The 23,373-nt window shown below is 44.0% G+C and overlaps 1 protein-coding gene across 1 annotated transcript; it reads right to left on the bottom strand.

The window, feature by feature from the left end:
* Positions 1-885: 885 nt before the first annotated feature.
* fstl3 (follistatin-like 3 (secreted glycoprotein)) lies at positions 886-21,999 on the bottom strand. Its single transcript, XM_078424314.1, has 5 exons — positions 21,921-21,999; positions 12,919-13,104; positions 10,214-10,432; positions 6,258-6,485; positions 886-3,762 (listed from the first exon to the last, which is right to left on the bottom strand). The coding sequence occupies exons 1-5, from the start codon at positions 21,997-21,999 to the stop codon at positions 3,686-3,688; spliced, it is 789 nt and encodes a 262-aa protein (XP_078280440.1). The 3' UTR covers positions 886-3,685.
* Positions 22,000-23,373: the final 1,374 nt, after the last annotated feature.

Raw genomic sequence — 23,373 nt, 5'->3', positions numbered from 1 at the left:
CCAACCATGAGGTGAAGAATACAGTTGAAGATCTAGATTTCTGACAATCTTTATTTTCCAATAAACAATATTGTATTCATTCATAGGATGCTCGCAGCAGTTGCAAGGCCAAGAAAGATTGCCTTTGATAGCCATCTTCTCGAAGCTCGGCAAACAATGTAGTGAAAGTATTGGTGCAACTGAATGGCTCGCTGGATGCCACTGACTGTAATCAAGAAGTAGTGATGGGCGTGGGGCCACATAGATATTTTCTTGCTGCAGGTTTGTGAACCATACTTCTGTTAAAATCCATGTGTGCAAAAAGAACTCTATTTACACTGGTACTTTTCCATTAAATTATTTCTGCACTGGGATCTTCATTACTAATGAATGGAACCAATGATATTAGTGCATTTCTAATCTAACATGGCATTTATTTTAAACACTTCAATCTGGTAGATTAGTGGTCAAACTAAATTTATAAGCGTCCTTGAGACCATGATTCCATTCTGATAATGGCTGACTGAAAGACACAGCATGGAAACATGCCCTTCGGCTGACTGAGTCCACGCTAACTATCTATCACCCATTCTACGTCTACTCTAGTTCTACGTCGTTCCACTTTTGCATCCACTTCCTACACACAAGTAGCAATTTTCAGAGGCCAATTAACGACAAACGCACACGTCTTTCGGATGTGGGCAGAAAGCGGGGCACCCAGAGGAAACCCACGTGGTTACAGGGAGAAAACTGGCAAACTCCACACAGACAGCACCCAAAGTCAGGATGGAGTCTATGTCACAGACGTGGTGAAGTAGCAGCTCTACCAGCTGCGCCACTGTGTCGACACGTAGAAATAAATTTCAAACAGCAACTTTCATAAATCAATGTATTTTTCTGCTACAAAACAAGGATAACATGAGAATATCAATTCAATGTAATTGCAAACATATAGTTGAGTTGCCAAAGGCTACTGCAAAATAGGGTGGTACTGCATTGTGTGTTATGAGGAACAAAGTCATTCATGTGAATTCTTAATGATCGTTATTTTCATCAAAGGTTGATCAGTTCCATCGACAAATTTCCGTACAAACCCTTGTTGCTGATAGCAAACAATGCACTTTTAACCCCCAAAGTGTTTACCACTATATACACCTTTCATCTTACATGACTGATAATATATTCCAAATGAAGATGGTTGCCGGATAGAAACAGTTTAACACAAGGTGGTATAATACGAAATACATCCATTTTTACAGTTGGAAAAGTGATCAAAAAGTAGCAAATCTTGTGAAAAATAATGATAATTACATCAGATGGCAAAGGCAAACATCTGATAAACAACATTCATAATAATGTATAAATAAAATGGAGTATTTTCTTCATTGCTTTTCTTACAATAAATATATGGTATTATTATGTACAATATAAACATATCAGGGTTGAAATTCATCTTGAAGAGAGACACAAAATGCTGGGGTAACTCAGTGGGACAGACTGGAGAGAAGGAATGGGTGTTTCGGGTCGAGACCCTTCTTCAGAAATTCCTCTTACTGCTCTGAGAATGGAAGGAGTTCACAGGAAAGTACAAATTTAGTCAAAGTCAGAGACTTTTGCAACGTCCTTTAATGTGAGTCTATGGGAGGAAACTCGCAAAAATGTTCCTGAGGCACTGAAGGATCTAGGCAGGCCTGTGTAAATTACACCAGCTGTGTGTAAATGGAGCACAGTGGGATGATCCAAATGTGCATTAGACAACGTGCAGCATTCCCACAGGGAAAATGAAGAGCGTGACATCCTGTCACAGGAGAAACTCTCAAAGTCACTATCGTTAGTGAGAAGGTGCAGCAAAGCTTCAGGTAAATGCAAGGAACTACAGCCGCTAGTTTACAAAACAAGAACAGAAAGTGCTGGAGTAACTCAGCGGGTCAGGCAGCATCTCTGGAGAAACAGGAGAATAAGCGTTGAGAGAGAAAAATAAATCAGCCATGATCATATGGCGGAGACTCGATGGGCCAAACGACCCAATTCTGCTTCTATGTCTTCTGATCTTATGAATAAACACCCGCCGTGAATCTTTGATCTTGTTCATTCAGTTTTGTTTTATAAATACAAGTATTCTGCACTCTGTATCTTCTCCTTTGCTTATCAATTGTACTAGAGTTTGATTTGATTCTATTAATGCAATTATCTGATCTGATGCAAAGCAAAGCTTTCCACTGTACCACTGTACCTCTGTACTTGTGACAAGAATAAACCTAAAGAGATAAGGTTTTGGGTCTCAACCCAAAACATCACCTATTCCTTTTCTCCAGAGATGCTGCTTGAACTGCTGAGTGACTCCAGCATTTTGTGTCTATCTTCGGTGTGAACCAGCATCCTTCCGACGCATTCCTTCTCTTCAGGCCTGATTCACTGAGATGGCTTGAGTAACCATGAGCACCATTCAACAGGTACAGGTACCTGGTTTCACATTGCAACATGAAGTTTTGGATGCCTGCTTCTCATGCTGTCTAATCTCCCTGTGTATCCTCTCCTGCTTCTTCCCCAACAGGGGCAAATCACTAACACGGAGTGGTTGAATTCTAGAGATGATGGAATCAGATATAATTACAGTACTATGTTTCAGAAATATTTAGCTCCGGCACTTAACTAGGCAAAGCAGTGGAAGGTTGTGGTTCTAATGTGTGCAAATGGGATTGGTAAAGATGGGCAAAAACAGGTTAGCATAGCATGGTGGGCTTTGGGCAGTGTTTCTGTGTTGTGTAACTCAATGGGTCCAACAGTTCCATTAATATCACACTAGATGTTAAAGTTCTGAACTGCATAATAACATTCCATCTTCCCAGGGCCTGTGTTATATAGGGTTGCCAACTGTCCCGTATTAGCCAGGACAGCCCATATTTTGGGCTAAATTGGTTTGTCCCGTACGGGACCACCCTTGGACCTCTCGTATTAGGCCCGGACGGCGCTGAAGGCCCGGACATTGTAGGCCAGGACACTGTAGGCCTGGACACTGTAGGCCCGGGGGCCGCTGTAGTCCTGGACAGTGTAGGCCCAGGCACCGCCTAATGGAGGTTGCGTAGCAACACGCCTCCCGGCCCGGGCGGCCGCCATTAATGGAGCGGGAGCACGTGGCCGCTGGCTGGTTGAGGTCACGTAGAGCGCGGGGCGGTGATGTCACCTTGTCCCTTATTTGGGAGTGAGGAAGTTGGCAACCCTAGTGTTATCCCTTGATCTCCACATACCTCTGAGGGATAATCAAGAGAGACACAGGGAACTGCAGATGCTGGAACCTTGAGAAAAGTACAGATTATTGGAGTAACTCAGCAGGTCAGGCAGCATCTGTGGAGGAAATGAATAGGCGACATTCTGGGTCTGGACCCTTCTTCAGACTACAAACAAAATTAAGAGGATGTGCACATAATGTCCAACCTGGAGAGTTTTGTTTTTTTATCGTTGGCAGCTTTAATCAATGAACTGTTGGAATGACGAAAAATAAACTTGCAAGCCTTGGATTTGTGAATGTGTGCACCAATAAATCAGGCACGCGGTCAGTGAACAGAGTGAATGGTTGTTTTGTTACCGGTAATGCATCAAATGACCATGCATTTACACCCACATTGCAAAGGCAATGCTCTAACACCCAGAGGAATTTTTACCCAGTGTCTCTTTCTTCTCTGCTTATAATGTCTTTGTTTATAAATTACCACCCGAGCATGAATTTCGAAAACACTGTATTTTCTTGATTGTCTCCTTTTTGCTTGAAGCCTTCTTCTGACGCTGCAAAGAGAAAAATAACCTTCAAAACATGTTGAGTTTTTGATGGAAAGCATTTTGTATTCGTTTGAGAGCCTCAGCGTGGAAACAGGCCCTTCGGCCCACCGAGTAACATCCAGAGGGTCACTTTGACCCAAGTTGATAGTGCAAAGCAGGCAAATTCATACCTGATATCTTAAGTCACCGAGAATCCTAGAGTCATGCAGCAGGGAAACAGGCCCTTCAGCCCAACTCGTCCATTCCGACCGAGATGCCCAACTTGCCTGCGTTTGACCCAAATCGCTCTAAACCTCTCCTATCCATGTACCTATACCAATTTTCATTCACATCAACTTTAAAAAATACACCAGGATAAATATATGAGGGGAGAATATTTATGACATAACGTTTGCATTTTTGTTTTACCACACGAGAGCTGGAATAATCAGGTCGTCGGAGTAGCCGAAGAAGCCCATGGCTGGGGCTCGGATCGGCACTACAGAGGCCTCAGAGAGGGCCTGGCAACGCCGTGGGGAGGTCGGAGCGGTGGGCGATGATGACGCGGGGCGGGGATTTATAACTTTGTAAGTGCCCTTCATGGGCGACTATTGCATACCTTGGCACGGTATACAAGCAAAGAATTTCACTGCGACTTGTCACATGTGACAATAAAGTTTTCATTCATTCATTTCCATGTTTGATTACTGCATTATAACATCTTGAAATGTCATATATTGATTTTCACTATTTATGTACCATTTTCACACTTCCCATTGGCAGTGCTTTTTTATGATGTTACCTGACAGTACGATGTACCAGCACCTCTAAAAGGTTAAAAAGTAGAACACATTTTTTAATATTATGAAAAGAATGTGCAGTCAGGTCTTGAGACAGCTTTGAATACAAAGTGCTGAGGTAACTAAGCGGGTCTGGAAACATCTCTGGAAGACATGCATAGGTGATGTTTTGGGTCGAGACCCTACTTCCGAGTCTGAAGAAAGGCCCCGACCTGAAATGTCACCTACCCACGAGTCTGAATTATACCGATCCGAAATGTCACCTATCCATGTCCTCCAGAGATGCAGCCTGACCCGCTGAGTTACTCCAGCACTTTTGTGTTTTACGCAAACTTCCAGCATCTGTAGTCCCTGGTATCCCCTTAAACAGATTAATTTACAAGATGACAACCCACCATTGACAACACCATCAAGGACTACTGTTTCCAAAAAAACACTGCTCGTTGGTTTGTGCAAAATTAATTTTCTGAACCATCCTTATATAGACAGCGGAAAAGAGAAGCCAAAAGCAGCAGAGAGACATTTAATAAGGACTAGACAAAGTGGACCCGTTGGGCCCAAACCACTCCTGCATTGGTGCAGCACCCTGTCCTCTCCCCCCCCCCCCCCCCCCACCCCTCTCTCCTCAACCCTCCCCTCCCCCTTCTCCCCCGCTCCCCCCTTCCCTCCTCCCCCTTTTAAACTTTAAAATGTGAATAACTTTAAATATATAACACCGATTTCAATAAAACTACTTGCATTATCACTAAAGTGACAATGGTGAGTAAGGTGGGTGTAAAATTGTCACGCTATCATGTACCGGTTTGGCTGAGGTTCAGTCACAAACAAGATAACAAACGAGAGTTCTAGTATATAGATTAGCAATTATCCCATACCCACGCGGCTAATCCTTGCCTCTGATGAATGTATCCAAAGGGGCTGGGATGGTGCAGACTGAGCAGCAGCTGACCATCTACTGTGCTCCCATTTAATATTTTAAATGAGTGCAAAGCACACCTATGGTAAAGCCCATATCTTCTAGTACTATAAATTGGCAGCATGGTGCAAAACTGTGGCTCCATGTCGCGTGCTGGTCCCTAAAGTGGGTCTCCTATCATCCACTACACGTTCATAAAGTCATAGAGTCATACAGCATGGAAACAGGCCATTCTGCCCAACTTGCCCATGCCAACCAAGGTGCCCCATCCACACTAGTCCCACCTGCCCGCATTTGTCCCACATCCCTTCAAACCTTCCCTATCCATGTACCTGTCCAAATGTCTTTAAAATGATGTTATAATACAAGCCTCAACTACCTCCTCTGGCTACTTGCTCCATACATTCACCACCCTCTGTGTGAAAAAGGTTTCCCCTCAGGTAGAATTGCTGCCTCACAGCGCCAGAGATCTGGGTTTGATCCTGACTACGAGGTGCTAACAGGACAGAGTTTGCCCGTACTCCCTCTGACCGCGTGGGCTTTCTCCGGCTGCTCCCACATTCCAAAGAATTGCGGGTTTGTAGGTTAGTTGGCTTCTGTAAATGGTCCCTGGTTGCATAGGATAGAACTATTGTAGGGGTGATTGTTGGCCGGCGCGGACTTGGTGGACGAAAGGGCCCGTTTCCACGCTGTCGCTTTCAAAATAAAACTAAACATTAAACCGATTCCAAAATTAAATTTTAATTAACAAAACCGATATTGTTTCTCTGGTATTTTCTTTGATCCGAGACTGTTTTTGTACTTACAGTTGCATCTCCCGTAATGGGCAACACCAATGGATTTCCCCAGCAGGCAGGTGGCACGCCTGAGATCGCAGACGCTGTGATAGGTGACGCCGTTATTCCCGCAGAGAGCCTGCGCTGATGACAGAGGCTCCGGGCAGGGCATGACTCTGCACATGACGCAGTGCGCGCTGTGAGTTTGGTCAATCACACACATGGAGGTTCCGGGACACAGGACCTGCGTGCAAGACTCTGGAAGACATTGGTAACATACAGTGGTGAGCAATGCATGCAGAGGAATAATAGACACAAAGGGCTGGCGTAACTCAGAGGGCCAGGCAGCATCACTAGAGAACATGGATAGGTGACGTTTTGGGTCAAGACCCCTCTTGACCCGAAACGTCACCAATTCCTTCTCTCCAGAGATGTTGCCTGTCCCGTTGAGTTACTCCAGCATTTTGTGCCCTTCTTTAGACTGATCTGTCTGAAGAAGGGCCTTGATCTGAAAATGCATTTTCTCCAGAGATGCTGTCTGACCTGCTGAGTTACTCCTGCACTTTGTGTTTATCTTTGGTATAAACCAGCATCTGCAGTTCCTTTTTATAACAGGGGATGAGTGAAATGTAATGGAAGTTGTTTCACATAATGGAAATTATTATCTACATTTAGAGTTAAACATAAATATTATGTGAACAAATCAATAATGATTTAATTTGAAGCCATACAAAAAGGCTGTTTGATGGACTGTCCATAACACTCATCTCTCATTCATCCCAATATATTCACAGCATTCCCATTAACTCCAGTCATATTCAACCATCATCGGCAATCAAGGATGGAGCATGATTGTCCTCCCGGTGGGTCCTTTCTGTGGACCTTTGAGATGGGTAAATGTAAAAATTGTCCCTAGTGGGTGTAGGATAGTGTTAATGTGCGGGGATCACTGGGCGGCACGGACTTGGAGGGCCGAAAAGGCCTGTTTCCGGCTGTATATATATGATATGATATGATATGATATGATATGGCCGAAGAGGCTGATTTTGGACCCACAGACCTCATTGCAGTGTGGGCATGGATGGGTGGTATTGGAGGTGGGATGTGGTCGGACCTTCTTGGTGACGAGTCCCTCCCTTCGTTGCTGGCACATGTGTTTTGCAGCCTTTAGGAGGTCTTCCTCATGGAGCACGGCTCCTTTGTGTGCAGTGATTGTCCACATCGCTCTGTCCTGTGCTAAGCCCTCCCAGTCGGTGGGGCTAACGTGGCACTTGTTGAGGTTGATCCTGATGTTATCCTCAAAAGGACACAATGTGCTGGAGTAACTCAGTAGATCAGGTAGCACATCTGGAGAATGTGGCTTGGTCGGGATCCTTCTTCAGACCTTTCTTCTGACTTGTTGAGTTACCCCAGCACTTTGTCTTTTTTGGTAAACCAGCTTCTGCAGTGCCTTGTTTCTCTGATGTTATCCATGTAGTGCTTCTCCTGACCTCTGTTGTCGTGCCCCAGATGTTTGGAGCAGAGGACTTGTTTTAGGAGATGGCAGTCAGGCATCCTGACAACATGGATGGTACATCCGAGCTGGTATTTGGTTAAAATGGTGGTGGTGGAGTCCATGTTCGCCTCTTCTAGCACAGCGATGTTAGTGCGCCTGGCTTCCAAGTTGATTCTACCAGTCACCTACACATTAAGTGGACTTTGCAGTGGTCAATAGACTCAGCAAACTGGCTGCCTTTGGGATGAGGGAGGAAACTGAAAGACCCAGGAGAAACCCATGTGGTCACAGGGGAAAAAAAACTCCAGACAGCACCAAAAGCAGGATTGAACCAGGTGTGCTAGAGCTTTGAGGCAACATCTCTACTAACTGTGCTGCCGTGTGGCCCAAGGATTCCTTCAAATGTTAACAGTAGCATAATTAAATATATGCATTTTCAATAAAAATAGTTTTGATCATGCCAAAATATGTAACACAGATTGGGACATTTTATTGCAATTGCTTCTTACTGAATCAAAAATCAGGAGAGGTCATATAGTCATTTCTATTCCTTTGGATTTCATTCATTTTTTCTGGGGTTTTATTAAAAATAACTAAACAGCATGTTTTCAATTTGCATTGCAGTAAAGAAACCAATCCAAGTATGTGACTCATTAATGCATTGCTTGGCCAATGCATTCCTGTTTGCAAATGCTTCATATCAAGTGACAAATGTATTCATTTGGGATTTACAGGGAAAAAAAAAAATTGTATTTGCCACTAGCGATTGATTTGTGTTATTTTCCACACCACCCTGGCCATGCGCTCATTTCACTACTACCATCAGGAAGAAGGTTACAGGAGCTTGAAAATCGTGACCAAACAGGTTCAAGAGCAGCTTCTTTCCAGCAACTATCGAGTTCTTGAACACTGCACAACACTAACCTCAGCAGCTATGGGCCGGCACAGTGGCGCAGCGGTAGAGTTGCTGCATTACAGCGCCAGACACCCAGGTTCAATCCTGACTATGGATGCTATCTGTACAGAGTTTGTATGTTCTTTCTGTGACCATGTGGGTTTTCTCCGGGTGCTCCGGTTTCCTCCCACATTCTAAAAACACACGTTTGCAGGTTAATTGGTTTCTGTAAATTGCCCCTAGTGTGTAGGATAGAACTAGTGTATGGGTGATCGCTGGTCAGCACAAACGGTGGGCCGAAGGGCCTATTTGCACTCTATCTCTAAACTAAACTAAAGATTTTCTATGGACTATGTCTTTGGTTGTTGCACTAAGGTCTTTGGTGATTGTGGATACTATTACGGTTACCTCGTATGTCAGTAATTAATTAATTGTATTATTCTTATTATACATTTATCCACGTATTATGAAGTTCTCTTGAACTTTATAGAAGGAACTAGCATTTAAAAGACGCTGAGACAGATACATGTATAGGATAGGTTTAGAGGAATTTGGGCCAAACGTGAGCAAATGGAACTAACGTAGATACAGTATGGACCCAAGTCTCTTCTGTGTCCCGCAGTTCTGCTCTCGCTTCCCCTCCCCTCAGACTTCCTCTGGTCCGCACCGTTCACCCCACCAGCCTGTGTCCACCATATCATCCTCTGACATTTCTATAATCTCCAACGTGATCCCACCATTGGTTACATCTTCCCATCCCTACCCCTTTCCGCCTTCTGCAGAGACTCCGCAACTCCTTGGTTCACTCACCCCTTCCCACCCAAACCACCCCATCCCCAGGTACGTTCTCCAGCAACCGCAAGTGATGCAACACCTGTCCCTATGCCACCTCCCTCACCTTCATCCAGGAACCCCAGCAGTCTTTCTACGGGAGACAGAGGTTCACGTGCACCTCCTTTAACCTCATCTATTGCATCCAGGGTTGCTGATGTGGCCTCCTGTACATTGGCAAGACCAAACATAGATGTGGCAACGGTTTCACCAATTACTCGAGCTCGGTCCACCAAGGCTAGGGGATCTCCCGGTTGCCAACCATTTTAAGTCCCCTTCCCATTTCCACACTGACCTTTCTTTCCTAGTCTTTATTCACAAAATGCTGGAGTAACTCAGCAGGTCAGGCAGCATCTCAGGAGAGAAGGAATTTTTCCTAGTCTCCTCCTTTTCCAGAGTGAGGCCACACGCAAACTGGAGGAACAACACCCTATATTCCACATGGATAGCTTACAACATTGAATTCTCCAATTTTAAGTAATCAAAAAACCCTCCCCGTTTCACAGAAATGAGAGAGCTAAAATGTGGACACATTTGGTGCTGGTTTATAAAAAAGACACAAAGTGCTGGAGTGATTCAGCAGGTCAAGCAGTATCTCCAGAGAACATGGATGGGGGATGTTTTTGGTTGTGACCCTTCTTCAAATTGACCCTCAGGAACAAGTTCCTTTGATAGTAAGAAGGACAAGATCCATAATGGTGGGAGATTTAAAATGGTGGGAAAAACATTTAACATGGCTGGAAAATAGAATGAACGAAAACTTACTTTTGCATTCTCCCTGATACTGCACTTCCAATTCTGGCAAACCTCTGCATTTTGCCAAAAGAAGGCTGCATTCATCTTTGTAGATTTTGCCATCGGTTCCACACACAGGTACCTTCTTTGTGACATTAGAACAGTCAGGTGCACAAATACATGTTGGCTTGTTATGTTTGTTAATTTTGCAAATCTTCCCACGTCCACAATCCACACCCTCACAGGTTTCTAAAGTAACAGACAAAAATAAATTAGATTAAATTCCATAACTAATGCAAACGGACCGGGACACTTTGCACTGCCAGTGTTAAATAAGTTAAGAAAAAAGCCATCAGGATGACTTGAACTGGCCCCCTTTGAAGTAAAAAAGACACAAAGTGCTGGAGTAACTCAGCAGGTCAGGCAGCATCTCTGGATCACATGGATAGGTGACACCTGACCCTCTGAGTTACTCCAGCACTTTGTGTCTTTTTTGTAAACCAGCATCTGCAGTTCCTTGTATCTAACCTTTGAAGGAAATGTTGAAACACAAAATTAGATGCACCAATACACTTCACCACTCTCTCCATCAGTAACCCTATTGTCCCCTAAATTGTTCATTTCAGGGGGTATGGGGAGAAGGCAGGAACGGGGTACTGATTGAGAATGATCAGCCATGATCACATTGAATGGCGGTGCTGGCTCGAAGGGCCGAATGGCCTCCTCCTGCACCTATTGTCTATTCATTTAGTGAGTCTACTCTCCATTATGTTGCCCAAATGCGCTGGAAGCAGATCATCTGATAGAGAAATGAACGGTGACAACTGCTTGCAAATTGATGAGGAACCCAACAATGTTTCTTCTTTCAGAGATTCAGATTTGATCAACACAGGTTATATCTTTTGCTACACGGTTGACCACTCATGAGATACTTGTCACGATCCCCAGTGCATTACAGCTTCATGTTTTAAATAAAACCAATTTAGTTTGTGGCTGTAACAATGGCTGGCTATCTAACTGTACACTTGCACAAGCGCTGATGCCTGGGAGATAGCAGGTACGATTGGTATGAGACAACTACCATTTTCCTTTGACTATTTTCAACAAATTGCATCAAGACACACATGTCTTTCAGCTGTAGGCAATCATTACTGTTCAAACCTCAAAGTGAAACATTAAAAGGCACATTGAATGCAAGCACTGATATTTTATTATGCACTTATGCATTTAATGGTATTTATTCAACAAGGAATAATCACCTCTCCAATCAACATGAGACCGCAAAATGTTAATGCCACTAGACATTATCACACAATTACACAAGAGCAAATGTTGTCTGTAAAATTAATTGTGACTCAACATTAGATATGTTTCAAAGGAAAAATCCACGGCCTTATCACAGAAGTAATCAGTTGTTCACAGTTATTTGTACCGACATTCACCACATCTTTAGTGAAATTGAAATTAAAGTGCTTATGCTACGACTGAGATTTGAACCCATGAAATCTGGCCAATGTGTCCTTTTACGGACGAAACCTAACAAATAAACTGTACTCTGTTGTGTTTTCCACCATTCGTAAACCTTGAAGGTGCATTTGCCCAAGGGCAATAGGACCATTCTTTTTTTTTTTAGGCAAAAAATCAGAGCATGATCTTCTTGAAAGAAAATATTATTTTCCACACTGAGATTGAATGTGGCAAATTTCTGAAACCATTTCTCGCAACGCTTTAAGAAACATTTAGACAGGTACATGGATAGGACAGGTTTAGAGGGAAATGGGCCAAACGCAGGCAGGTGGGATGAGTGCAGATGGAACATGTAGGTTGGGGTGGACAAGTTGGGCCAGAGGGCCTGTTTCCACATTGTATGACTCTATGACACTGTCTCGTATGAAGACCAACTCAACAGCAAGTTGGGACCACAATACAAGTAACCCCAAGTGTTAACTAGAATTACTGGTATATTTCCATGAGGAGTCCAGTCCCAATTAACTTGAAATCATGGGAGGAAATCATTATGGTTCGGCACGTATATATTTGTTAGGTTTTCACATCTATCCATTTCTAAACATTGTACAGGAAGAAACTGCAGATTTGGGTTTAAACCAAAGATAGACACAAAAAGCTGGAGTAACTCAGTGGGACAGGCAGCATATCTAGACAAAAGGACTAGGTGACATTTCAGGTTGAGACCCTTCTTCAAACGGAGAGTCAGGAGAAAGGGGAAGGAGAGATATAGGCAGAACATAGGACAAATGAATGAAAGATATGCAAAAAGCAAAGACGATCAAGGAAAGGCGGAGCCCATAATGGTCCTTTATTGGCTGCAGGGTAGATGATAACGAGTTATACAGACTGAAACTCCAGAGGACAGCAGTGAAACCAGTCTGACAACTTGGGTGGGGGAGGGATGGAGAGAGGGAGAGGGGATGCAAGAGTTACCTGAAGTTAGAGAAATCAATATTCATACCGCTGGGTTGTAAGCATTGTAAACATTGTACATTGAATTGCCTTTGGAGCGGAGCCTGTCCCAGCATTGTGTCCACCTATATCCTTCCTTTGTCCCGCCCCCCTGACATCATTCTGAAGGGGGGTCTCGACCCGAAACGTCACCCATTCCTTCTCTCCTGAGATGCTGCCTGACCTGCTGAGTTACTCCAGTGAATAAATACCTTCGATTTGTACCAGCATCTGCAGTTATTTTCTTACAGTCCCTCCATGGTTGCTCTACTTACTGTGGCATGGGTGGCAGCTAACTCCGCCCAGAATTATCAGTTTTAAAATGTCACTCTCCGGTATATCCTGATTTGTCCATGCAGCTTGAGCACTTCCACTCCGGCAACATTCCTCACGATCAATCCGAGTCATGGACAAAGCCTGGCATTTTCCATTCCTTCCTTGCTGTAGCCAACACACCCCAGCTGAAGGAAGCAAAATGCAGAATGCAAAAAATAGTTATCTGTAAATATATGCCTGCAAAACATATTTTTAAACCTGTATTAAAAAAAGTTTAAATTAAAATTAATTTAATTTATTAATCAATATATAATTAATTTATTAATAATATATAATTAATTATAATCAATGATTATATTAATTATAAATATAATATAATTATATTCTAATATAATATTTATATGTTATAAATTAGTATATAATATATTATGTATAATATAATTATGTACATTATAATATTATAATATAATATATATTGTCATTAAATCATTGCAACTCATAACACACAATGCATTGTCACCCATTTTATAGTTGCCTTCGGCAACTCAATTATATGTTTGCAAAGGTGCGGCACAGTGGCGCAGAGGTAGAGTTGCTGCCTAACAGTGCCAAAGACCCAGGTTTGATTCTGACCATGGGTGCTGTCTCTATGGACGATCTCACTGTGACTGCGTGGGTTCTCTCCGGGTGCTCCGGTTTCCTCCCACACTCCAAAGACATACAGGTTTGTAGGTGAATTTGCTTATTTGGTTAATTGGTTTGTTGGCTTAAATTGTCCCTAGTGTACCGTGTACGTAAGTGTTAGTGTACCGGGTAATCGTTGATCAGCTCGGACTGGCTGGGTCAAAGGGCCTGTTTCCACGCTGTATGTCTACAGTCTAAAGTCTAAATTGTTTTAACGGTAGAAGATATTGCCAGTTCTTACTCTATCTGTAATTTGATTCACTTATGAACGGGCTGTGGCCTAAATATGTTGTAAATCACGAGATAAAAATTCAGTTAATGCAATCTTCAATTGCTTGGACATTCTGCTTAAGCACAGTCCAACTTTTGATAGTAAACATTGCAACAAAAGCAGTAAACCTTAAGATGAAAACATTTGCAAAGTGCAGCAAGGAAGCTTCAGATGAAAGTTATTCTGGTTATATTAGGAATGTACAGGTGATAGGTACAAGTTTGATGTGGTTTAGAAACATCAAATGCAAATATTTTAGTGTATAGATATTGTTTATCTATTAAACTAAAATTGGATTAGATAATTATTTCTCTGAGGTCAATTCAACAAGATTTTATCACATTTTTCTTACAAAACTATCGCCCATTCTCTATTACCCATTAACAAAATGCTTTGATTAATTGCGGAAATTGCTAAATTACAGCACAGTTAATCTCCTGAGTGCTATTTGTTAAATTGTATGATTTATTTCCCACACTAAGATTGGAAATGGAAGTTGACAAACATGTTACTGAAACAGAAACTTATGTGTCAGTGTTAAGATATCATTGAAGATGGACGCTAATGCTGGCGTAACTCAGCGGGACAGGCAGCATCTCTGGAGAGAAGGAATGGCTGACATTTCAGGTCGAGACCCTTCTTTAGTCCTGAAACGTCACCCATTCCTTCTCTGCGGAGGTGCGGCCTGTCCCGCTGAGTTACGCCAGCATTTTGTGTCAACCTTTGGCGTGAACCAGCATTTGCAGTTCCAGTTCCTTCCTACACATTAAGATATCATTGAGTTTGAAGTTGCTGTGGTGTTATACAACACATACTCACTCAGCCCTTTGGCCCTCCATGTCCATCCAGCCATCAACTACCTATCCCTGCCAGTTTTACTTACCTGTACTTGGTCAGTAGCTCTCTATGCCTTGGAAATGAAGTGCGCATCTAGTTATTCAAATGTAATGAGAGTACCCGTTGGGTGCATGTTCCAGACTGCGTGAAAGGTTCTTTCTTTGATTCCTTTTAAACTTCTTATCCCTTACATAAAACCTATGCCCGGTAGTTTTAGTTACCTCTACTGTGGAGAAAAGATTATATTTTAAAAGGATGCTTTTAACACCCTTCATAATGTTGTACATCTCTATCAGGATTTCCTCTGCTCCTCAACCCTACCCAGTCGCTCCACATAACTGAAACATTACATCTCAGGCAACATCCTCCATTATAGATGAGGCTCTCACTAGGGTCTCTTCTACGTCCCGCAGCTCCACTCTTGCTCCCCCTCCCCCCACTCGCAACAAGGACAGAATCCCCCTCGTTCTCACCTTCCACCCCACCAGCCAGCGGATCCAACATATCATCCACCAACATTTCCGTCACCTACAACGGGACCCCACCACTGGCCATATCTTCCCATCCCCTCCCCTCTCTGCGTTCCGCAGAGACCGTTCCCTCCGTAACTCCCTGGTCCACTCGTCCCTTCCTACCCAAACCACCCCAACCCCGGGCACTTTCCCCTGCAACCGCACGAGATGCAACACCTGTCCCTTTACCTCCCCCCTCAACTCCATCCAAGGACCCAAACAGTCTTTCCAGGTGAGACAAAGGTTCACCTGCACCTCCTCCAACCTCATCCATTGCATCCGCTGCTCTAGATGTCAACTCATTTACATCGGCGAAACCAAGCGCAGGCTCGGCGATCGCTTCGCTGAACACCTGCGCTCGGTCCGCATTAACAAAACTGATCTCCCGGTGGCCAAGCACTTCAACTCCCCCTCCCATTCCCAGTCTGACCTTTCTGTCATGGGCCTCCTCCAGTGCCATAGTGAGGCCCACCGGAAATTGGAGGAACAGCACCTCATATTTCGCCTGGGCAGCATGCAGCCCAGTGGTATGAACATCGACTTCTCCAACTTTAGATAGTCCCTCTGTCCCTCCCTTCCCCTCCCCCTTCCCAGATCTCCCTCTATCTTCCTGTCTCCACCTATATCCTTCCTTTGTCCCGCCCCCCTGACATCAGTCTGAAGAAGGGTCTCGACCCGAAACGTCACCCATTCCTTCTCTCCCGAGATGCTGCCTGACCTGCTGAGTTACTCCAGCATTTTGTGAATAAATCCTGGTAAAGCTCCTCTGTAGTTTCTTCAGTACAACCTTATCCTTGTGGACAAACACAATTATGTTCACCATTACACTTCAACCTTTCTGTGTAATGAATATAGACATCCCTGATGGGTTCTGGTAGAGGTCAGCTGGTCACTATTCCTGAATTATCACATATAATAGCTGTCTCCCAACTTATACACCATCATTATGATATAGAAACATGGAAAATAGGTGCAGGAGTTGGCCATTCAGCCCTTCGAGCCAGCACCACCATTCAATATGATCATGGGTGATCATGCAAAATCAGTACCCTGTTCCTGCTTTCTCCCCATATCGCCTTGATTCCATTAACCCCCAGAGCTATATCCAACTCTCTCGAGTACATCCAGTGAATTGGCCTCCGGCGCCTTCTGTGGCAGAGAATTCCACAGATTCACAACTCTTTGCTTTGCTCTGCCCATGATTCGATGGAGGTGCACGTGTGATCGATCATACCCACATTCCCAGACTTTGCCCCCACTTTTCATGGAGGCCAACGGGCTGCACGATTCTTGACATGAGAACATCCGCTTCCCCTCAGGGAAGGAAAATGTGACAGTGCTCCTGTGTTACCCTGAAGCACTGCTCGAGTCTGGGATAAAACTACAAGGAGGTTTGCTCATCCCCGGTCCTAGAAGAACGCAGCAGTTTGGAGGAGGGGAATGTGGAAGATCTGGAGAGAATTTATCAATCGGATGGAAGAACCTTAACTTCTTTCACAAGATTATATTAGCAGAATAGCAGTGGTTTCAATTGGGATTAGATCACATTGGACGAAGGGCGTTGTGTTGTTGTGCCTTAGATAAGTCACGAAGTATATCCCATAATTATATTGTCTAAGTGTACAATAGTTTGTGGTGATGGGAAAAAGACAAACATTTTGCTTGCTATGATTTTACTACACTAGATATGAGGAGAAAGTGCAACATCTGGAGAGAACATGTGTTGGAAGAAGCTGCAGTGGCCGGTTTACACCGAAGATAGACACAAAATGCTGGAGTAACTCAACGGGTCAGGCAACATTAACTGACTTTAATCAATATCTTGTCTTAAAAAGGAATTTATAATTCCATAACAGGAAATAGAGGCCACCTGCAAATCCTGTCACAGGAAGTGGAAGTCACCTTACATTCATTGGCTGCTGTACTGGCCCCATTCTATGGTAAGAAAGGGAAAATTATTTGACGTCTCTCATTTTTGTCTGATATTCGAAGATTGAACGGAGACTTGGTGGAAGTAAATAAAATTATGGGAGGCATCGATAGTCAGAACCTTTTTCTCAGGTTTGGAAATATCCAGTACTGGAGGGAATAGCTGTAAAGTGAGAGGGGGAAAGTTTAATGGAAGTGTGTGGTGCAAGGTTCATTTTACACAGAGAGTGGTGGGGAGCTGGAACACATTGCCGGTGTGGTGCCAGAGGCAGATATGATCGTGGTGTTTAAGATGGGTACATGGTAGTGCAGGGAATAGAGGGATATGGATCATGTACAAGCAGATGAGAGATGTTTATTTTGGCATCATGGTTGGCATAGACATTGTGGGCCGAAGGGCCCGTTCCTGTGCTGTTCAGCTCCATATTTCTATATTTTGTGCTATGTTCCAATGTTCTATATTTTATTCATCTTGAAAGTTACAAGTCTGATTTCTGATGCCATGTCTGTTCCTCATCCCAAAGGACCTTTGCCTAGAACATAAACTGCTTCATTTCAGTTTGTCAGGCTACAACCACTGGGATAACACAGGGATCAATGCTGAGCCTTTGATTGTTCACAATTAATATTAGTGGCTTGCATGCAGGACATGAATATATTGCATCCAAGTCTGTGAAGATACAAAGTAAAGTGGGAAAGTCTGTTGTGGGGATAGAAAGACTGCCAGAAAAGTTAAATAAATGACCAAAAAGGCAACAGATAAATATAGCATTGTTCTATGTTCAGGTATGAAGCCTTCTGTGATGGATCATCGAAATACGTGCACAAAACTCCTCGAAGACTGTCCGCACTTTTGTCCTACCAACTAGCACTGGACTAGCGCGGGCAGCACGGTGGCGCAGCGATAGAGTTGCTGCCTTACAGCGCTTACAACTGGGTTCGATACCGACTATGGGTGCTGTCTGTACGGAGTTTGTACGTTCTGCCCGTGACTGCGTGGGTTTTCTCCGAGATCTTCGGTTTCCTCCCACACTCCAAAGACGTACAGGTATGTAGGTTAATTAGCTTGGTTTCAATGTAAATTGTCCCTAGTGTGTGTAGGATAGTGTTAATGTGCAGGGATCGCTGGTTGGTGCAGTCTCGGTGGGCCGAAGGGCCTGTTTCCATGCTGTATCTCTAAACTTAACTAAATATATTCAATCTGTTAATTGCCTCTGCCTCTCTCTTCTTCAGCTGTTTTCTTCAACCAAAGACAGCCTTGCACTGGCATGGCGCCTTTCCTGCACCTTTCATAATAGAGCTAAGTGCATACAATCAGCAAAGTGTCCTTACTGTGACAGCATAGAATACAAGGCCACCATGTTAAACAACAGCCCTCATAAATAGAAATCACAAGGGATCAATATTTACATCGCAATCAGAACTGATAAGTTTCAAAAGACATCTCATCTGAAAGATGGCACCTTTGTCATTCCCTCTGTACTAGACAAAGATTCCAGCTCAGTTATAGAGCTGTAGACCTGGGAAATAGCCCTTCGGCCCATTTTGTCCATACTACCCAGGTTGACATAATGGGACATAAAGATCTGAAGTAACTCAGTGGGTCAGGCAGTATCTCTGCAGAACACAGACAGATGAAATTTCAGGTTGGGTCCCTTCTTCAGACGTCTTCTTGACATATTGGACTAGTCCCATTTGCCTGCATTTGGCCCATAGCCCTCTAAACCTTTCCAATCCACATATCTGTCCATAGGTCTTTGAAAAGTTGTAATTGTATCTGCTTCCTTTGGGGGCTCATCCAAGATACAACTCTGGGTGAAAAGGTCCCTCTTAAATACTCCCTCTCTCGCCTTAAGGCTACGCCCTCTAGTTTTAGACCATTCTACCCTGGGGAAAAAAGACTGAGTGTTCACTTTAATCATGATCTTGTGCAGCTCAATAAGATCACCTTTCAATCTCCCATGCTCCAAAAGAGTCCCAGCCTATCAACCCTCTTCACATACCTCAAGACCAGATAATATCCTGCTGAATCTCTTTTTGCACCCTTTCCAACTGAGATTTTTGTACTCAAATAGGTTTTGTACAACAGTCTTCTGACTCAGTTACAGGTATCTGCCCATCACTTGCTAGGATTTGGCTCAGTACCCCATCTTCTTTTTCCCCCGCTTTCGCTCCCCCTAATCCCCCATTAATCTGAAGAAGATTCTGACCCAAAGCACCGTCTGTGCATTTCTCTCTACAGAGGCTGCCTGACCCGTTGAGTTCCTCCAGCACTTTTTCTTTCCAGCATCTGCAGTTCCTCGTAGAAAGGCACAAAAAGCTGGAGTAACTCAGCTGGGACAGGCAGCATCTTCGGAGAGAAAGAATGGGCAACGTTTCGGGTGGAGACTCTCCTTCAGACTGATTAGGGATAAGGAAAACAAGAGTTATATTGTATAGGTGATGTGGAGAGATAAAGAACAATGAATGAAAGATATGCAAAAAAAGTAACAATGATAAAGGAAACAGGCTGATTGGGCTCCAAAAAGTGGCAACACTTGTGTACTGCCTCATGATGTAAGCTGTAAGCTGATTGTAGGGTGAAAATGAGAAGCTTGTGTGACTTGGGTGGGGGAGGGATAGAGAGAGGGAATGCCGGGGTTACCTGAAGTGAGAGAAATCAATAGTCATACCACTGGGCTGCAAGCTGCCCAAGCGAAATATGAAATGCTGTTCCTCCAATTTGCGTTTAGCCTCACTCTGACAATGGAGGAGACCGAGGACAGAAAGGCCTGTGATGGAATGGGAAGGAGAATTATAGTGTTCAGCTTTTTGCATCTATCTTCGGTTTAAACCAGCACCTGCAGTTCCTTCTTGCACATTTTGTCTGCAGTTCCTCTTGCCTCCAGTTCAGTCACTGCTGGTGCTCCCAACAAACAAACGCAGAGTAATAACAAATAAATTGGCACTTACAAGGATGGTCATTATATTTCTCGCATTTATGTTTTCTCATGACTAAAATCCCACTGAAAATAAGAATTGATATTTCGTGCTTCTAAATGCACAATGGCATACCAATTGAATTAGAATAGCACGAACGATTTAATTGTGTTTAATCGTTCAGTCTGTGGGAGAGTAATCTACAAAATAGTTTATATCGGAGGCCGTAGTACATCAAAGAAGGCTTTTGTCAAGGACTAATGCATTTGCAAGAAATGCTTATATTGCATTTATTCATGTCAATCCGCCTTTGAAGCAATGTTTCCAGTGGTGGAATAATTTAAACTCCTGTTCTGGGAGTGCCACTCGCTCCATCCCGTGAGAAGGTAGACATTTCTGGCACTAACCTACTTCCCATGTCTGGGTGCGAATGTCTGTTTCTCATTCGCAACAAAAACAAAAACAAGTCCACAATGCAGATCATAATCGGCTTTAATCAAGCCGAACATAGACATAAAATGCTGGAGTAACTCAACGGGTCAGGCAGCACAACTGGAGAAAGTCTGTCTTCATCAGTCTAAAGAAGGGTTCCGACCTGAAACATCACATAAGCTTCTTCTCCAGAGATGAGGATGGTGTTACTGTACTTTATTGTCTCGTGTACCTCTAGGTACAGTGAAATGCTTTTTTCCCCCACGTACAACCCGGTAAAATCATGTGGCAGATCTCATCTAGGCAGTACACAAGTGTCGCCACTTTTTGGAGCCCACAAAGGTTCACTGAACATTCTTATCTACTGCCCCCTACCCTACCCCACCCCCCACCCCCACTCCCCCCACCCCCACCCAACCACCACACCCCACCCAACCACCACCACACCCCACCCATCCCACCCCACCACCACACACACCCAACCACCACCACACCACACCACCACCACCATCCCCACTCCCCCCACCCACCACCACCATCCCCACTCCCCCCACCCACCACCACCATCCCCACTCCCCCCACCCCACCCCCACTCCCCCCACCCCACCACCACCACCATCCCCACCCCACCACCACCATCCCCACTCCCCCCACCCCACCACCACCATCCCCAAACTGTCCCGATCACAGGACAGGATATAAATCTGTGCGTATATATATATATACGCACAGATTTATATCCTGTCCTGTGATCGGGACAGTTTGTGGATAGATAGACATGACGATAGATACACAAGTTGCCAATTTTCAACACTGTAGACTGTGGAATTCATAAAGTGATACATGTATTTAAAACATTCACACTGGTCTGGTCTGCCTCACGCTTCACGTCCCAAAAGCACAACATTGTTTCCAACTATCATTAAGTTACTTACTAGACGTTTTCACTCAGGTATTGAAACGAGTGCTAATGCACAACCCGTGGTCGTGGCTGCTGCTGCAAACAAGTATTAAAGAAGTATCAGTCTGAAGAAGGGTTTCCACCCAGAGATGCTGCCTGACCTGCTGAGTTACTCCAGCATTTTGTGAATAAATACCTTCGATTTGTACCAGCATCTGCAGTTATCTGCAGTTACCTTCTTATATTAAAGAAGTATCAGTCTGAAGAAGGGTCTCGACCCGAAACGTCACCCATTCCTTCTCTCCAGAGATGCTGCCTGACCCGCTGAGTTACTCCAGCATTTTGTGGTTATCCCAGCATCTGCAGTTCCTTCCTACACAGTATTCAACTGTAACAACTACTAAACAAGTAAACCGTGCACACGTATTGCGTTTTAGTCGTCGCCCGGACATTGAAACGAGTGCTTACGAGCCTGCTGTAAACAAAGTATTAAATGAACGGCGTGAGCTAGCTTACCATAGGAGGGGCAACCGCCGATGAAATGACACAGGACGGCCAAGGCAAAGGGTGTCACGAAGCAGTTCTTGGCCAACATGGTGAGGAGAAAAGATGAAACCTCAAGTCACACTCCCAAAACTTTACTGCGCTTCTTGCATTGAATGTGGGCTGCGATTTCCCGACCCCTCCTTAAATAACTGGGGCTGGGTAGGCGTGTCGGTGGGCGGGTTGACAACGGCCAGTAAGCCATGAATTGTACAGCCTGCCTTTAATCTCACCTCGAACCCGGCTGAGCCCGCAGAGAACTGGGGACCTCAATAAACATCCAGGCCACGAGGTCATTTTTACTATGTTCTGATCATTACTTACTCATATTATTGTTGGGGGTTACTCGGTCATGTCTACAACTGTTATTCTTTTCTCAAATATTTACAAAACCATTTCCTGATTTTCCACCAAGACATATCTAGGAATTTACCAGAGATTTGCTGTCTGGCCCGCCGAGTTACACCAGCTTTTTTTTGGTGTTTATTTCCCAAGAAGACTTATAGGAGAGTTTTGAAAATTTCAACAGGTTTAGAAGTTGCTAATTGGGAGTTCATACCAGTTTTGTTGAATTAATGAGAGCATAGAAAAATACAGCGCAGGAACACCACTTTCGGCCCACAATGTAGAAAGTGTGAAAACGATCACCACCAGATTCAGGGACAGTTTCTTCCCAGCTGTTATTAGGCAACTGAATAGTCCCACCACAACCAGAGAGCAGCGCTGAACTACTATCTACCTCTTTGATGTCCCTCGGATTATCCTTGACCGGACTCATGTTAATGGATTGATTGTAATCATGTATTGTCTTTCTGCTGACTGGTTAGCACGCAACATAAAAGCTTTTCACTGTACCTCGGTCCACATGACAATAAACTAAACTATATAATGAATGCCAAGTTAAACTAATCAACTCTGCATATGTCCTGTAATTCCCTATATAGCCACACGCCTATGTAAAAGCCTCTTAATTGTTCATAGAAGTGTAGAAAAGTACAACACAGGAGAAGACTTTAGATTTTTTTAGATTTAGAGATACAGCGCGGAAACAGGCCCTTTGGCCCACCCAGTCCGCGCCGCCCAGCGATCCCCGCACATTAACACTATCCTACACACACTAGGGACAATTTTTACATTTACCCAGTCAATTAACCTACATAGCTGCACGTCTTTGGAGTGTGGGAGGAAACCGAAGATCTCGGAGAAAACCCACGCAGGTCACGGGGAGAACGTACAAACTCCGTACAGACGGCGCCCGTAGTCAGGATCGAACCTGAGTCTCCGGCGCTGCATTCGCTGTAAGGCAGCAACTTTACCGCTGCGCCACCGTGCCGCTCCTAATAAAAATACACCTAATAAAAACAAGAAACGCTGGAAACACTCAGTAGGTCAGACAGCAACAGTGGAAAGAATAAATGGTCAACAT

This window comes from Rhinoraja longicauda, chromosome 28 (genome assembly GCF_053455715.1).
Source record: "Rhinoraja longicauda isolate Sanriku21f chromosome 28, sRhiLon1.1, whole genome shotgun sequence".
NCBI classification, from domain to species: domain Eukaryota; kingdom Metazoa; phylum Chordata; class Chondrichthyes; order Rajiformes; family Arhynchobatidae; genus Rhinoraja; species Rhinoraja longicauda.
The sequence above is the reverse complement of the archived record's forward strand: the minus strand, read 5'-3'. Positions and strand labels throughout refer to the sequence as shown.

Coding starts and splice junctions, on each gene's coding strand:
- fstl3 (XM_078424314.1), bottom strand. CDS start 21,999: ATGTTGGCCAAGAACTGCTTCGTGACACCCTTTGCCTTGGCCGTCCTG. Junction 10,433..12,918: donor TAGCTGCCACCCATGCCACA/GTAAGTAGAGCA, acceptor CTGTTACTTTAG/AAACCTGTGAGGGTGTGGAT. Junction 6,486..10,213: donor GTATCAGGGAGAATGCAAAA/GTAAGTTTTCGT, acceptor AATGTCTTCCAG/AGTCTTGCACGCAGGTCCTG.